Source organism: Brachycentrus maculatus, unplaced genomic scaffold (assembly GCF_059751285.1).
Source record: "Brachycentrus maculatus isolate JH-2025_06_01 unplaced genomic scaffold, ASM5975128v1 h1tg000239l, whole genome shotgun sequence".
NCBI lineage: Eukaryota > Metazoa > Arthropoda > Insecta > Trichoptera > Brachycentridae > Brachycentrus > Brachycentrus maculatus.
In genome coordinates this window covers 169,674-188,469 of record NW_028280990.1, presented here as the reverse complement: position 1 = coordinate 188,469, position 18,796 = coordinate 169,674, and the positions used below count along the sequence as shown (strand labels likewise).

Below are 18,796 nucleotides of genomic sequence, written 5' to 3'. Positions count from 1 at the left end.
ATTTAGCTGGTCTGAGTCACAGCAATACTTATGAAAACGATATTGCCTTGTTTGCGACTTGGGATAGTTCTTCATTCAGATAACTAAATGTGTTATGAAATGATGGATGATATTTGAACGCAAATTCATAATATGTTACTCAAATCAATTGACACCACAATACTTGATTGAAGAATATTACTGAATAGAGAAATACATATTTAATAAAATAATGTTGGAAAAATAACAGAATTCAAACGTGTTTCAATCCCATTACTCCTGGTATCATCATTGAAACACGTGCGAACAAAAGATGAAAAAATACAGCTATTAATTGATTCGATACCAAAAATTACCACAATTAGCACTTTTATTGTTATATATACATATATATATATATATATATATATATATATATATATATATATATATATATATATATATATATATATATATATATATATATATTGCTCTATCTGCTAGTACTATCAAAATTAGGACACATAAAGGAACATAAGATGAGAGAAATTATCTGTCCGAGTGATGAGAATCGATTGTCAAGCTTGTCTCTTTTACAAGGCATTTGATCCACATCACCCAGGACGTCCACTGCTGACAATTCGTCAGCAGTTCTCGCCTGAACTTAAGGAAGTGGACCTGACTTGGGAGGATGCAAGGGAGCAAGCAGCCAGCAGAAGAGGCTGGAGGCAGATTGATGACATGGATGAATGAATCGTTTGCTAAGGACGTAAGCTTCTGATGATTTGGTGTTACAATGATTTGTGAGAAAGTTCAATCCCACATTACAATACTAATTTAACTTGTCATGAAATAGATCTAACGTGGACAAAATGGTGAATGGATGGAAGAGTGTTTTCTTAAGTGTTTACGGCGAAAAAATGTAAAATTATTACAAAATTCCATTGATATGTTTTTAACATTTTAAAACCTTTAATTCTAAAACACAATTTACTGATTAATTCAATTTGATATTTCAACTGATGGTAATTAACTAGAGACATCGTTTTTGTTCGCTTTTTAGTACAATGGTGAGGTTAGGCTTCTTTTTCTTCTTCTTCTTCTTCATGAGCACTCTGACCTCCACTGCTGGACACAGGCCTCTTCCCCTTCTTTCCATTTCCTTCGGTCGGTTGCTGCTTGCAGCCAGTTTCTACCCCCCACAGTGACTGTGTCGTCGGACCATCTCTTTTGGGGTCTTCAGACGCCTCTTTTGTTCTTCCAAGGTCTCCATCGTAAAACTTATAGGTGAGGCTTACGTTTTGAATTTACAGTTGTAGTGCAATTTTGTTTTTCTTCTCTCTACGTTATATCTTTCCTCTCTTTCGTGTAACGAAATGTGCCTAATAAACTAGACGTGTCCTTGAAATTTCACTCTCGAATCTCGTTCAATTATCGATCGCGATAAGGAACTCTTCTTGATGTTTTCACCAGTTGAAATATATTTGTAAAGGGGGTATAAAATGCCAGAAACAGGTTTGATTAAAAAATGCATAATTGCATACTTAGATATGATCAAAAGTGATTTCTCTTTTGATATGGATATGAAACACTGATTGCAATCGCGGTCATCGATCATCGATCATCTATACCATAAACCTTTCCAAAATACCTCCCATTTCTCCATATTTAAACACCTAAAAATTCAAAAGATCCAATTTTAAAGATACTACATACATATTTTGTATATTAAAAGCAGTTAACATTGTGGTATAATAATAAAACACTCTCTTTATCATTCATCGTTCACGTTGTGTAATACAATGATTGTACAACGTGTATTGAACAAAGTGAATGATGAATGATAAGAAGAGTGTCTCTTTATCATTCATCATTCACGTTGTGTAAAACAATGATTGAACAATGTGTATTACACAAAGTGAACGATGAATGATAAGGAGAGTGTTTTACTGCATACATTCCTAGCATTCATTTCATTAGGTTCATTTTTAAAAAAAATCACAATTATTTAAAGTTAGCAAGAACTAAATAATGTTGACATCTAAACATAGATGAAGAATAATAAATATGGAAGTCTGAGTATTTACAGGGCTTTTGACCTGTCAAATGCTGATTTAAACACGTGTAACATTCACCACCCTTGATCAACATGTACACTACTCAAAGTTCCAGATTCCATACAACAGACTTCTCGCTTTATAGAAACAACTCTTAAGTGACCAAATGTGCTTACTAAACGTGACGCGAACTTGAAATTTCACCATAAATTCTCTTTCAATTATCAAACCAATTAAAAATTTAATAAATAAGTACTCACATACATATCACTCACTCCTTTCAACGTCATATATCAAAAGTCGTTAATTTTCAGTTGTGCATGTTTTCGGAATGCCCAGAAAATGTACTATATCCCAGGAAAAAGCGGAATATTTTTAACATTAAGTTTACCCGCTACAGGGCAGAAAGTATTGTTTTTGCATTTTGAAGAAAAGGTATTGTTTAATTATTTTTTTAAATATACTAAATATTTTTTAAATGGAGAAAAAACATTCAGGTTTTACCTAAAAAGATCTGTTGCACAGTAAAACGTTTAAAAAGTGGCTTGATATTTATTTTTAATACATTTCATTATATTAACTTTAAAAACGTTCTCCTGAAAAATCAAGTTTTTTTATATATGACGTTGTTGAAAGGAGTGAGTGATATGTGAACATCTAAAAAAATCAACAAACCAAAAGAATCATTGTATATTTTTTTTAGCAATTCATAATCCATGTCTAAAGGCGGTGGTCTGTTTTCCGACTATGATTGTAGCTAGTGTCGCCAGAGCGAAGAGCGCAACTCCGGGAGGCGGGAGCGACTTGGCCGAGTTGCAGAGGTCCCCCGTGCACGAGCAATAGAACGTGAAGACGTCGTGCGTGCCCGACCTCCTGACGCAGGCCTTATCGTCTCTCTCTTCATCCCTCAGGTAACCGCACCCTCGAACCACGCGTATCTTCCCGTACACTGAAATTAGAAACATCATATGAATATAAAAAATTACTAGGCTTTATATCATTTCATTCATTCATTCAAATCAGCACCTAATGGTGCATAGGGCACTGCATCATATAAACACAGTGTTATCTTGATCACTAACACATGAAGGAAAGGTGATCGGCCTGCCGCTTCAGGTACTAGTCCAGGGTAATATTGAATAAATAAACTAACTAACTAACGCTGTTTCTCCGCAGGGGTAAGCAGAGAGAATAGAACGCCACACCACTCTGTCTTCGCAAACATTCTTCGCCTCTTCTACATTCATGTATCTCCTCATACATACCCGACGATTATTACGACTCCTGACCCGGCCGCTTTCAAGTATTCGACATACCTGATTCTGCCCGGTTTTCCTTGGTCTTCCTCTGAATAAATATTAGAGTAAAAAACACTTATATTTATTTGACCCCCCCCCCTGGGAATCGAACCCGGGACCTCCAGAACGGTAGCCGAGCGTGCTGACCATTACACTACGGAGGCGGACTTTATATCAGTCTATTCTATAGTATGCAGTGGTGGAATTCAGACAGTTCACTAGAACCGGTGACTAAAATTTTTAGAGTTCGCTGAACCGGCCCTTAACCCTTTGTTGTCACACAATTTTCCGATTGAGATCATGTATCGGAGATAAAAGAAGTCTCCTTAATATTAATAATATATTTTATTTATTGTTTCGGCATTAACTTTGTGGTAAGACATGTTACAATGATTAAAGAAAACACTTGTTTTTTACCACTTGAGTTTTGTTATAGACTACATGTTTCAGTAGTTAAACTATATAAAATAAAACCCTTATCCGCACCCCAATGGTGCATAGGGCACTGTGTCATATAAACGCAGTGTTATCTTGATCGTTTACACATGAAGGAAAGGTGATCAGCCCTCCGCTTCAGGTACCAGTCCAGGGTAATATTGAATAAATATGACAGTGAAAAAATCACTTATATTTATTTTACCCCCCTTGGGAATCGAACCCGGGACCTCCAGAACGGTAGCCGAGTGTGCTGACCATTACACCACGGAGGCGGACTAATAAACTACCTTAGTTAAATCATTCAGGTCTGTATAATAAATACAGACATTATTATTATACAGACCTGAATGATGGAAGTTTAACTTCTGAAACATGTAGTCTATAATAAACTCAAGTTGTAAAAAACAGGTGTTTTCTTTAATCATTAATAATGTAGCTAATTTGATGACGATTGATTTGATAGGTCTCCCATTAGATACCTGGGACCCAGTTCCATCAGTACAAACTTGGTTAAGAGAATGTAACCACACAGCTGATGACACTAGGATTAAAAAAGGAAAATCAAAAGAATGTTGACAACGACCAAGAGTCTATTCGGAAGTATGTATTAAAATAAAGAAAATTAAGAAAGGTGTGTTGAGATGGTTTGGACATGTGGAACGAATGAGTGACGAAAGAACGGTTAAACAAATTTATGAGGCGAATGTTAGCGGGAAAAGAAGCAGAGGAAGACCGAGAAAAACATGGCACAATCAGGTATGCCAAATACTTGAAAGTGGTCAGGTTAGGAGTCGTAACAATCGGCGGGTATGTATGAGGAGATGCATGAACGTGGAAGAGGCGAAGAATGTTTGCAAGGACAGAGTGGTGTGGCGCTGTATTCTCTCTGCCTACCCCTGCGGCGAAGCGGCGTGATGGTTAGTTAGTTAGTTAGTTAGTGTATTAAAATAAAACTGATTAATTTTTTTTTCAATTATTTTCACTTATGTTATGTTTCGGCCAAAATCTGTATATTTTTCAGAATAAGTTATGTATTAAAATAGTATTCATAAATGTACGCGACAAGGACAAAGAGACATAGTTCATCGACTTTTATTTTGTTTATAATATTGTCCCCACCACATGTAACTCCTTTAAAATCATATATAAGGGATGGCGGACTAATTTTTGTGTGCTCAGATTAAATAATATTCAAAACGTGTATACGCCGCGCTCGCTCTGTTTTTATATTGGTGTCGCTTTGTTCTTCTCGCCCTTGCGTTTTGTAATTTTCGATATATTGGTGTAATTTTGTTATTTTCACACTTATAGCTTTGTAATTTTTATTAATGAATAAAAGATTGTCTTCATTTGCGCGTTTCCGTCTTCCTCGTCACAAGTGTTCCAGTACCGTTAGCAGTAACAAGTTATTTCATGTACGATGTAGATAACTACTTTGTTACAGAGCTTGTATATATTATGATTTATGTTCTACAACATTGTAACATTACATTTAATCAACTTTTAAATCTGTACCTACTATTGTAATTGGAGCATTCTCAGTTGTTATGTGAATGTTCTGTTTATGTGCGGAATAAACAAACAAATAAATGAATAAATGTCAAAACAATTTTTGTATAAGAGGGAGGGAAGGGGCGAACCGGCTCTTGAAAATTTCGAATCCCATCACTGACAGTATGGGATTATTGGTTGGGTGTTACTTCTTCTTCTTCTTCGTCTTGTGGCCTGTTTTTAAGAGATTATCCTCCTTCGATGTGGATTCCTGGCTGTCAATTTATCTTTATAAAATTAAAAGATTTTGATTTCACCACTTTTTTTTATTCATATAATTCAACCTCTCTTTGCTTATCTGCCTACAGGTCCAGTGCGATATGGGGGAGTCTGGATGATTCCATTCTCCTCACACGCGCATACCATTGTCTTCTTCATTGCCTTCCCCACCAAACGACATCTTCCATCTCGCATATTTCCCTTATCCTGGTGTTCCTTATTCTATCTCGTAGACCCTTGCTAGATATGCTCCTTGAAATCTTCATTTCTGACACTCTTAGCGCGTTTTTTGTTACTGCGGTATCCACTCTGCATTCGATCCCATATGCCATGATGGATCGCACACAATTTTTACATACATATTTTAATTTTGCTGCCGATCTTCATGTCAGGGTTTTTCCATATAGAATTTTTCAGGCATTTTAAAAAATTGTAGTCGGTAACCCTGTATAATAAAGAGACACAAATTGACTCTCAGTGAAAGCTTTTAGAAATATGACTAACTTTGATAATGTCGGTAAATTGTAACATTTTAATATTTCTTCTTCTTCTTCTTCATCTTGTTGTCGGCCTTGTGGCCTGTTTTTAAGAGGGATTAGCCTCCTGCGATGTCGATTCCCAGCTATCGATCCATCTTTTTGGTGGTCTTCCCCACCTAACACATCTTCAATTTTGCAAATTTCCCTGATTCTGGCATTTATTATTCTCTCTCGAAGACTTTTGCCTGTTATGCTTCTTAGAGTCTTCATTTCTGACACTCTAAGCACGTTTTTTGTGGCTACGGTGTCCGCTCTACTTTGGATTCCATACGTCATGATGGGTCGGACACAAGTTTTGTAAATCTTAATTTTGCTGCCGATCTTCATCTCAGGGTTTTTCCATATAGCATTTTTCAGGCATCCTGAGATGGCTGCAGCTTTGTTCACTTGCCCCATCACTTGGTATCTCCAATCCGTTTGACCACACAGGTCCACAGCCAGGTATTTAAACTTTTCCACCTGCTCTACCAAGACGCCATCCACAGTCACACTACATCCCACTGGGATCCGAGAGAACACCATGCTCTTGGTCTTTGTAGCGGATATAGCCATATTGTATTTTTGACTAGCGAGATGGAATGCGTACAGGAGTAGTGACAAGTCCCCTTATTTCTCGATCTTCGTAATAGTTGTCTCTATATATTCTAAGTTAAAATTATTCCAATTGGATATTATATTGGCTGGCGACAAGGTCACAGGAGAGCGTTCATTTTGTATGGTTAGCCCGGCGAGCACAGAATGGATAAATTTCACGATGTGTGATTATTGGCTAATAAATCAATATGAAAAATCACAATACTATCGGAGACATTCTTATTGAAATCTGTAGAGAAGTTTGAGAGATATCATGGTTTAAACTTTGGATATTTGAACAAAACGAAAAACGTGCGTCCGCATACGTCATCAAATTTCCGTCATCGAACGTTTTATGTCATATGGTTTATTGTCTATGTTTAATGAGCTGTAAAAGTAGTAACGTGGATTGTTTGTTTACCACTACACTACCATTTGTGTTATACAAATATGAGGAGAGGGGATGTGGGAGGGTGCACCATAGACATCAAAACATAGAGCCGCCAATTATTTAGTAATGTTACTAATATTAAAATAAGTCCATCGTTTCTGTGACGTCATTCATTACCAACTCACGAAAACAACGTATTTACGAAGGCGAATTTTCCAAAAGAAAATATTGATTATATCGGCTGTTATAAACACAAAACGAGTCTAATACAATCCTTTATAGGTTGAGTATGTTAAATTAGATATTCCTCCCGCCTGATAATGATCCTTTGGAGAGCGCGTTAACGCGCTCGTGGCAATGAATCGGTAAAGTAAACATCTACGTAGTTGACTTAGCAAAGCATTACCTTTTTGTATATTTTTCCTACATAGCACCGGCTCCACGTGAGGCATATGATCCAAGGGGGTCTTCATGGAACAGTTGATCTGTCCCAAGGAGTACGGGTCGAAGGGGTCACCGCATCGCGGGTCATACTCGCTGTTGCACTGGTAGCATGTTATGGACTCCGCTACAAATAAAAGAAAATTAATTAAATATTGTAAATAAATAAATAAAACAACATTTTGAGTGTGCCCTAAGCGGAGAAACCCAGACTGGGTTTTCATATTGAAAAGCAATCTTTGATATATAATTCATATAATATATACCTACTTTATTCATTTTAATTTTTTGTTTTCTGTTGAAATCAAATATTTATTACAAAATTTTGAGTGTGTCCAAATACTTGTTCACAAAATCTGGATTATCTCCAATTACAGGAGTTGTTTTCATGTTATTTTTTGACATCTGATCAAAGATGAGATGTCAAAAAATAATATGAAAATAACTCCTGTAATTGGAGATAATCTAGATTTTGTGAACAAGTATTTGGACACACTCAAAATGTTGTAAATAAATTATCTGGTCAAATTATAAGCTTAAATAATAAAAATGAAAATGATATTTTTTGGCGTTTCTCGTGTGTGTGATTATAATCCAGGATTCGGACCTCACATACTACAGTAATACAAGAGTTTCTGCTCAATCAAAAGCTACTTTTCATCTCACCAATAGATGTATCTAGTGAATTTCTAGTGATTCAAAAATAATGTTTAAAAATTGGTTCCTATATTTAGAACTTCCAAGAATTTGAGTAGTGTGATAATAATGGGTAGAATTGGTGAATGTTACACGCGTGTAAAGCGATCACTTAAACCAACCTATGATGGTTGTCAAAACCCATGGTTGCCCAGACTTCCATATTCTTCTTCACCTTTGATGAGATGTCAAAAAATAATATCGAATATTTGTATTTGATATAAGCGCTTTTCATCTATTTATATTCATGATATCTATTGCATTCTTTCCAGTACCCTTTACTAACTAACTAACTAACCATCACGCCGCTTCGCCGCAGGGGTAGGCAGAGAGAATAGAGCGCCACACCACTCTGTCCTTGCAAACATTCTTCGCCTCTTCCACGTTCATGCATCTCCTCCTCCTCATACATACCCTTTACTTTAACCTAATTTATCGATAATGCTTATCTCAGCTTTGCATTCCTTCCTTATTTCACTATTCGCACATCTATCATACATCGTTTTGTCGCACATTCTTCTGAGAGATCGCATTTCGACTGCATTCAGTCTACTTTCATCCTTCTTTTGCCAACTCCATGTTTCACTTCCATATATTAGAGTTGGAACCAGGACTCCGTTGTGCACTGCCAGTTTAGCTTCCGGTGATAGGTTTTTATTTGCTATAACTGATTTCAGTACACCATTCACTTTGTTCCCAGCATTCACTCTCCTTTCTATGTCTTTATCAATCTTTCCATCCCTAGAAAACATACTACCCAGATACACAAAATCATCTACCTGTTCCAAAATTTCTCCAAATCAAATTAAGAAAGGTGTGTTGAGATGGTTTGGACATGTGGAACGAATGAGTGAGGAAAGAACGGTAAAACAAATTTATGAGGCGAATGTTAGTGGGAAAAGAAGCAGAGGAAGACCGAGAAAAACATGGCACGATCAGGTATGCCAAATACTTGAAAGTGGTCAGGTTAGGAGTCGTAACAATCGGCGGGTATGTATGAGGAGATGCATGAACGTGGAAGAGGCGAAGAATGTTTGCAAGGACAGAGTGGTGTGGCGCTCTATTCTCTCTGCCTACCCCTGCGGGGAAGCGGCGTGATGGTTAGTTAGTTAGTTTTTTTAGTTTATGTTATCTTAATTGAACTATAAAACTATATATTAATTACGAAAATAAGTTATTTTTTAAATACAAAAACGGTATTTTAAGAAAAGAAAAATAACAATTACTTTTTATGTTACCTGGGTTTAAATAAAATTAAGTACGGACTATTGATTACTGGGCCTTAATGTAAAAGATGTTTGCGAGTTCCCCCTTATGCGCTTTTGCAGACGTTATGTATCCAATGGGGACATCTAATCTCTTATATCATCTTACAAACGAATGCATTATTGGGTGACGTCATAACTTCAATAATCCGAATGCAACGTATCCACATGATTGCAGACAATTAATATTCTGGGCCAGCTAATTCATCAAGATCAATTAAGGCCGCTAACATAGTATCGCAGGCCTGGCCAACTCGAATCGCACCCCGGGTCGCATCGTGACCTAAAATTTTCCTAAGGGCCGCATACAGACAGTATTTTTTTTAATACAACGAAACTTATAATTTTTTATTTTTTTAAAAGTATTATAAATAATTTAAATGCAGAGGTAATCAGAAAATACAAGAGTATTTGTAATGGTCAGCACGCTCGGCTACCGTTCTGGAGGTCCCGGGTTCGATTCCCAAGGGGGGTAAATTAATATAAGTGTTTTTTTCACTGTCATATTTATTCAATATTACCCTGGACTGGTACCTGAAGCGGAGGGCTGATCACCTTTCCTTCATGTGTAAATGATCAAGATAACAATGCGTTTATATGACGTAGTGCCCTATGCACCATTGGGGTGCGGATAAGGGTTTTATTACTATTATTAATTGTGAAAAAGAAACATTACTAAGTCCAGTTGTGAGGAGAAAACACACAATGAACAAAAAATGTATTTGTACAGTAATAAACAATTATTTTTTAACATCTCATCAAAGATGAAGACGAATATGGAAGTCTGGGCATTTACGGGGCTGACGACCGTCATAGGCTGGTTTAAGTGAGCACTTTACACACGTGTAACATTCACCAATTCTACCCATTCTTGACAACCACACTACTCAAATTCTAGGAAGTTCTATACATATATATATGAACCAATCTAGAAATCTTGTTCTTAAATCACTAGAACTTCACTAGAGACATCTATTGGTGAGATGTAAAGAAGCTTTTTACCAAGCAGAAACTCTTATATTAGTATGTGAGGTCCGAATCCTGGATTATAATCACACACATGAGAAACGCCAGAAAATACCATTTTCATTTTAATTAAAAAATATTAAATTCATCATATTACACACGTATGACACACGAAGGAAAAGTTATCAGCCCTCCACTTCAGGTACCAGTCCAGGGTTATATTGAATAAATATTAGAGTGAAAAAATCACTTATATTTATTTAACCCCCCCCTGAGAATTGAACCCGGGACCACCAGATTACACTACGGAGGCGGACATGTACTAATACTAACTTGTAACTAACAAAGTGGTAACAAGTACTTGATACCAAAACGTTTTTTAGTATTTTTGAAGTCTTTTCACAGACTTCCATATTCGTATTTATAGATTTGGCGTTTAATTTATAGAACTCCATTTTATTGTTTATATTAAATTTTAAATCAAACACTGAGTCTATTAAGTTGTTAATAGACTCAAAAAATAATTGTTTTTTATTTTTATTTTTTTTTAATTGAAATGATTTTTTTTACAAAATACAAAATTTAAATTTACAAAATAGTTGGTAAATATACAAAATATTTCAAATGTAACGTTTCTACCTCCCTAATAAAGTGGATACTTGTGTTTAGAGAGGGAGCTCGTTTTACAATTATTGTTTTTTTTTTTAAAAAAGGATATTGAAACAAGGTAAATAAAAAAATATATATATTCCTCGGTATGGAGTTTAGGTTGGGGTGAGTCTTAAATGTTTTTTAAATTTAGTTTTAAAGGTTTGATAATTTTTTGTAGATTTTAAGTTTTCTGGAAGTTTTGATTTAGCATTTAATACACAAATTCCATATTCTTCTTCATCTTTGTTAAGATGTTCAAAAATAATGTGAAATTAACTCCCAAAAATACAGGTTTGGACAAACCCAAGATGTTGTGAATCAGGTTTTACCTCTTAAAATTTGGCGAAATTGAATAGTTTTGTCTCCTTGAGAAGTGGATCGATATTTTTATCTGGCAGAGCTCCAAGTTCAGCCTTGCAGTAACATACTACATACAGTGATGATGCACCCGTTGCATAACACACTGCAGTTGGAATACCTCATAAGTGATGCAGGTAAATACGTAACAAGCTCAATTATACATCAAACAGGAATTGGGTGACATTTTTTTTAAACTTCACCCTGTCTTATTAATCTCATAAATGAAAATCTCACTGCATCATATAAACGCAGTGTTATCTTGATCGTTAAAACATGAAGGAAAAGTTATCAGCCCTCCGCTTCAGGTACCAGTCCAGGGTAATATTGAATAAATATTAGAGTGAAAAAATCACTTATATTTAATTAACCCCCCTGGGTATCGAACCCGGTACCTCTAGTATGGTAGCTATATTTATATATAAATATATATATATATATATATATATATATATATATATATATATATATATATATATATATATATATATATATATATATATATATATATATATAAAACCCTTATCCGCACCCGAATTGGTGCATAGGGCACTGCGTCACATAAATGTAGTGTTATCTTGATCGTTTTACACATTTTACAATTTTTGATGAGGTGTCAAAAAATAATAAGTTAGTTAGTCAGTCATATAATCACAGAAATAGAGACGTTACCGGTAATCATATATAAACCGCATGGCCTCTTTGCGCGTGTGCATAAGCAGTTAGACATTTTGCTCGCCGAGTACCTCCATAAAACGTGTACATTTGCAAATGTCAAATTTTATATTCACCTTAAAACAAAATTAGAATTGTTATTTTTGTCCCAATGGCTTATGGTACACCCCTCAATTTTTGCGATACAGACTGAGTATAATTTTTTTTTTTTTTTTGTAAATCTATATATATATATATATATATATATATATATATATATATATATATATATATATATATATATATATATATATATATATATATATATATATATATATATATATATATATATATATATATATATATATATATATATATATATATATATATATATATATATATATATATATATATATATATATATATATATATATATATATATATATATATATATATATATATATATATATATATATATATATATATATATATATATGTATTTACATAAATACATATATACTATATATATATATATATATATATATATATATATATATATATATATATATATATATATATATATATATAAATATATATATATATATTTATATATATATATATATATATATATATATATATATATATATATATATATATATATATATATATATATATATATATATATATATATATATATATATATATATATATATATATATATATATATATCTGAACGAGGAATAATTGAAAAGATTAGAAAGAGCTCTTTGCGGTGGTATGGACATGTGGAGCGAATGGATAGCGAGAGAATGACTAAGAAAATATATGTGGCGAATGTGAGAGGGAAAACAGAACGTGGACGACCGAAAAAGACTTGGCACGATCAGATCAATCAGAACCTAAAATCTGGCGGTGTCAAAAGTCTGCGTAATCGGAGGGCATGTATGACTAGATGTATGGATGTGAAGGAGGCGAGGAGTGTATGTCAGGACAGAAGAGTGTGGCGTTCCATCCTCTCTGCCTACCCCTGCGGGGAAACGGCGTGATGGTAGTAGTAGTAGTAGTAGTAGTATATATATATATATATATATATATATATATATATATATATATATATATATATATATATATATATATATATATATATATATATATATATATATATATATATTATATATATATATATATATATATATATATATATATATATATATATATATATATATTGTTTTCATGGTGGAATTGCAATCTTTTTATAAATAATAACAACTACCCATATAAGGATTTTTTTTTATTTGACCAGTGACCGGGTTTCGCCATCGCCGACATCAACAGACTGATGGTGATCAACAGCCTGATGATAGCAGTGATAAATGAAATTGTTATTTTTTTTTAATTACAATTGTTTAAATTATTAATATAAACGTATATATGTACAAATCTCTTTTAAAAATATATATATATTATTTGATTTTAATAAAAGCCATTTGTATTGGAACACCCTGTACCGGATGCACTGGACACACATCGGTTTTTATTTTCCATACACACGGAATTACATTAACATTTACTGAAATGTCAGGGAGGGAGAGATGTGTGGGTACTTATTTCCTCAAAATAATACTTAGTTACGCTGACTTATCACATTCTAAGCATTCAAGTGGGTAACTACAGCTAACATACGCAAGGAATCCATCAACAGTGCATATATGATATACACGGTGGTGGGATTCATCCGGTTAGCACCGGTTCTAGCGAACCGGTGTTTTTATTATTTACACACATATTTCAATTTCATACTATTTCTGTGAGCCTAAGCGGCTTATTATTAGGTATCAAATTGTGGTAGAGTGGGTTCGAACCGAGAAACTCTGACTTAAGAGTCCGCGTCTCTAACCACGGGACTACAACCCGACACTATAGATTATAGATTATAAGATAGATTATAGATCATAAGAATAATACACTAATATGACACATAAGTGTCGCAAAAGATTATAAGAAATCGTGGTATTTACCAAGTAAAACTTGAATTAAAAATGTATAGACATGTATTAACACAAAGTGATTGCAGGAGAGCAGATACTTCCAGAACGAAATCTCGACTTGGAACCTCCGAGATGAAGATTCTCCGATCCATAACCGGAAACACATTGCGAGACCGAGTAAGAAATACCGACATCCGGAGCATGTGTAAGACGGAGAATATCGTGAGGTGGGGACGACACCGAAGGCGATACTGGAAGGAACATATAAACAGAATGTCAGAAGACAGACTTCCACGTATCGCCCTCCAAGGCAACCCTGAAGGACGCAGACCCCCAGGCAGACTTCCCAAAAGATGGAAAGACAGCTGGGAGTCGACATCCCAAGAGCGACATGCGGAGGCACAAACAGATCCCTAGGATCTACATAAAGAAGAAGAAGAAGAAGACTGTCGGATAAAATAAATAAATTCTTTTATTTTTGTTCGGCAGGTACTATGTGCGTAATAAGAAAAGCGAAAGATCTCCTACAATTCCACGAATTTGCGTCTAGCGTTCCGGGAAATAATAATTTCCATTGAATGGGATCTCTAAGAGGGAATTTCCTCTTCCGTTTCCGTTCCGAGGAAATAAAAGGGAAGTACGCTTTTATCCTTATTTTTACGATTGCTATTTTGAAAAGGCGGTATTTACAGAATAAGCACCTAAAATATGGTACACCACATTACCAAGGGACCTATCCTCAAACGCTGACAATATTTATTATTTATTTACTTTAAAAACATATTACATACAGGTGGCGCAAAATTAATCACCCTATTGGAAGATGTCATTTTTTTTGCAAATGGCGTTGCACATCAATCATATTTGAGATTTGTAAGCAAGACAGCTGCAGTATACAAACAAATTTAGAGTGGCGCAAAATAAATTACTTTATTATTAAATATATTTTTTTTAAATATTTTGAGTAATGGAAAACTTTATTTGAACTTTTATGTATTTTTTTCTGTTAAATGGAAAAGATGATGTCCGTCAAGTGGCCGCCGCCAGTGTTGATACACATTTGTGTCCGTTTTATCAATTTGTTTGCATATATGTCTAATTCACAAATCGCTCACTCCTTTCAACAACGTCACAAATCAAAATACTTGATTTTTCAGGAGATCGTTTTTGAAGTTTAAAAATACAATGAAATGTATTAAAAATAAATATCAAGCCACTTTTTGAACTTTTTACAAAAACCTTTAAAACCTTTAAAAAAATTCTCCATTTGAAAAATATTTAGTATATTTAAAAAATAATTAAACAATACCTTTTCTTCAAAATTCAACGACAACACATTATGCCCTGTAGCGGGTAAATATTAAGTTAACAATATGCCGCTTTTGCTGGGATATAGTACATTTTCTGAGCATTCCGAAAACATGCACAACTAAAAATTGACGATTTTTGATATATGACGTTGAAAAACATTCAGGTTTTACCTTGAAAGATCTGTTGCACAGTAAAAAGTTCAATAAGTGGCTTGATTTTTATTTTTAATACATTGTATTAAATTTTTAAACTTTAATAATGTTCTCCTGAAAATTTTTATTTGTGACGTTGTTGTAAGGAGTGAGCGACATGTTAAAACTAGTGAAGGTCGTTGGTAGCACAGGTGAGTTAGTTTTCATTCAGCCCTTGAATTCAGGATAATTTTAAAAAAAAATAGTTGATTACAAATATTTTTTAATTGATCAAACATCTCACATCCTTTCTGATTACTCTATATAGGAGACATATTCAAAGTCATTACTGTATCATTGAAAAAAATTAAATAAAATATCAATGTCATAGGTCATGGGTCAACACTGTGCTGATAGTGTCAAGGTACAATACAATATACATATATTTAAAAAGATTACGTTTTTCTCCTTAGTAAATATTTATCAAAACCTACTTTTATTATACGGTCCCGTTCAAAACGGGACTATGGCCACTTTAGGTATACTGGCATAAAATGTTAACTCTAAAATCCCTGTTTGAATAATCACTGTTATTAAGCTTTAAGCATCCATAAAATACCCACTACTAAACTTAATGTTGAATTTACTTTTAATACCACATATCGCTCACTCCTTTCAAGAACGTCATAAATCAAAAAACTTGATTTTTCAGGAGAACGTTTTTAAAGTTTAAAAATATAATACAATGTATTAAAAATAAATATCAAGCCACTTATAACATGATCAGGTTTGTCAAATACTTGAAAGCGGTCAAGTCAGGAGTCAGGTATGTATGAGGTTATTGCATGAATGTGGAAGAGGTAAAGAATGTTAGTAAACACAGGAGTAGTGTGGGTTTCTATTCTCTCTGCTTACCCCTGCGAAGCAGTGCAATGATTAGTCAATGTAGATAACTTAAATCTTACATAAGAATTGTAAATGATACATTTCGCTCACTCCTTTCAGGAACGTCATAAATCAAAAAACTTGATTTTTCAGGAGAACGTTTTTAAAGTTTAAAAATATAATACAATGTATTAAAAATAAATATCAAGCCACTTATTGAACTTTTTACTGCGCAACAGATCTTTTTTGGTAAAAGCTGAAAGTTTTTTTTTTCATTTTAATAATATTTAGTATATTTAAAAAGGTTTTTTCTCCATTTGAAAAATATTATGTATACTAAAAAAAAAATTAAACAATACCTTTTCTTCAAAATGCAAAAACAACACTTTCTGCCCTGTAGCGGGTAAATATTGAGTTAAAAATATGCCGTTTTTGCTGGGATATAGCACATTTTCTGGGCATTCCGAAAGTATGCACAACTTAAAATTGTCGATTTTTGATTTATGACGTTCTTGAAAGGAGTGAGCGATATATATGACATTTTAAACTACTTACTATATTTTATTTTATTACTGCCAGTTTTGTAGAACGTTGAAAACTTTTTAATTTGCATCATTAAGTCAAAGTTGCATATTTTCAAGTTAACGTTTTTTTGTCAATATTACTCCCTCGATATGTAGTTAATAAATTAAATTCTAATATTTTTTCCAACAATATTCAACAAATGAAAAAATGAAAATTTAAAATTCTTATTTTTCTAATCTTTTAACATCTCATTATAGATGAAGAAGAATATGGAAGTCTGGGCATTCACGGGGCTAACGACCGTCATAGGCTGGTTTAAGTCACTTTACACACGTGCAACATTCACCAATTCTACCCATTATTGAACACCACACTACTCAAGTTCTTGGAAGTTCTATATATACATATATATATATATATATATATATATATATATATATATATATATATATATATATATATATATATATATATATATATATATATATATATATATATATATATATATATATATATATATATATATATATATATATATATATATATATATATATATATATATATATATATATATATATATATATATATATATATATATATATATATATATATGAACCAATTTTGAAACATTGTTCTTGAATCACTAGAACTTTACTTTTTATCTATTGGTGAGATGAAAAGAAGCTTTTTATTAAGCAGAAACTCTTTAATTAGTATATGAGGTCCGAATTCTGGATTATAATCACATACATGAGAAACGCCAGAAAATATCATTTTCATTTTTATTATTTAAGCTTATAATTTGACCAGATGATTTATTTAAAACATTTTTTTCTTATTAATCTGTTTTTTTGTTATTAAACGTCACAAATTGTTTTATTCTTTTGTTTGCGGTGTACACATCAAAAAACCATGTGTTATAACACGAAAAAATAACAGAAAAAATTCAATAAAGGTGTTTAAATAACAATTTTGCATTTACCTTGATACGGCAGCAGAGCTAACATACAGAGTAAAGCGAGCACCTCAAACGCCTTCATTTTTAATTCAAACAAACGTCTATCAATTTACAAAAAACACTAGGAATTAATATCACACGATAATATTCACTTTTTAATTTGTAATGTAAAGTAATATCACTTCAAGAATACTCGAGAATATTTCAATTTTATCTAGAGCGCGGTAAACTGTGTGCTGTAATCCAATTACGATACATTCATAGGTTATGTAGTGGACAAATTGACCTATTTAACTGAAATAATCGGATTAATAATTAGAAAACCCGATTAAAATTGTACTTAATCGGTTTTCGAATCGTTTGAACAGAATAACTGACGTAATTCTCGATTTTTAGGTTATGAAATTATGTAACTGCGAGCAGTTCGCGCGGTTTTCCACTTTTCCCGCTATTTTCTGACGATCTCGCCGATTTTTTCGCCTGTCATTATCGGGGACGCCTGCCGGGGTTCGATGACATTTCTGGGTCTCTGTGCCGGGTGCGTTCGCGGTATTTTCCGGGTTGTTTTACCGTGTGGCTACGCGCGGCGGGCAATCTAGCAACGGCAAATGGAAAAGCCTCTCTGGAGCTAACACCGAGGCAATGCTGTCCCTAAGCGATTATTTTTTTCTCAAGTAAAGTGGTCCGTTGTAGAAAGGTCGACGTGTTTTAATTTTTAAATATCGTAGTCGTACAGGAGAAAGTGACCAACTAACAAAACGTAAAATGTTCAGGAGGGCCATTTATGTTACTTTTGCTTGGCAATAAAATAAACATCAATGCAGTTAGGAATTTTTAACAAGTCAATATATTATGTATACTTCCAAGTTAAAAATCCTTTGGGATTTTTTTCAGGGATATCAACTAGTCAATGATCACGTTTTTGTAAAAAATGCACTTGGTCA

The 18,796-nt window shown here is 33.4% G+C and overlaps 1 protein-coding gene across 3 annotated transcripts; it reads right to left on the bottom strand.

The window, feature by feature from the left end:
* Positions 1–1,043: 1,043 nt before the first annotated feature.
* Positions 1,044–18,482, bottom strand: LOC148306507 (UPAR/Ly6 domain-containing protein crok). Of its 3 annotated transcripts, none has more exons than XR_015837995.1 (4): positions 17,877–18,482; positions 7,431–7,592; positions 1,916–2,964; positions 1,044–1,727 (listed from the first exon to the last, which is right to left on the bottom strand). XR_015837995.1 is itself a non-coding variant. In XM_088264883.1 (4 exons), exons 1-3 carry the CDS (start codon positions 17,932–17,934, stop codon positions 2,723–2,725), a joined length of 462 nt encoding a protein of 153 aa, XP_088121009.1. In that variant the 5' UTR covers positions 17,935–18,476; the 3' UTR covers positions 1,044–1,634; positions 2,691–2,722. The 3 variants fall into 3 exon arrangements, 2 of the variants coding, with proteins under 2 accessions (XP_088121009.1, XP_088121008.1); XM_088264883.1 differs by having other exon boundaries at positions 1,044–1,634; positions 2,691–2,964; positions 17,877–18,476; XM_088264882.1 differs by having other exon boundaries at positions 1,044–2,964; positions 17,877–18,476.
* Between the last annotated feature and the right edge of the window lie 314 nt (positions 18,483–18,796).

Coding starts and splice junctions, on each gene's coding strand:
- LOC148306507 (XM_088264882.1), bottom strand. CDS start 17,934: ATGAAGGCGTTTGAGGTGCTCGCTTTACTCTGTATGTTAGCTCTGCTG. Junction 7,593..17,876: donor AGCTCTGCTGCCGTATCAAG/GTAAATGCAAAA, acceptor TTTTATTTGTAG/CGGAGTCCATAACATGCTAC. Junction 2,965..7,430: donor TAGGAAAAATATACAAAAAG/GTAATGCTTTGC, acceptor TTCTAATTTCAG/TGTACGGGAAGATACGCGTG.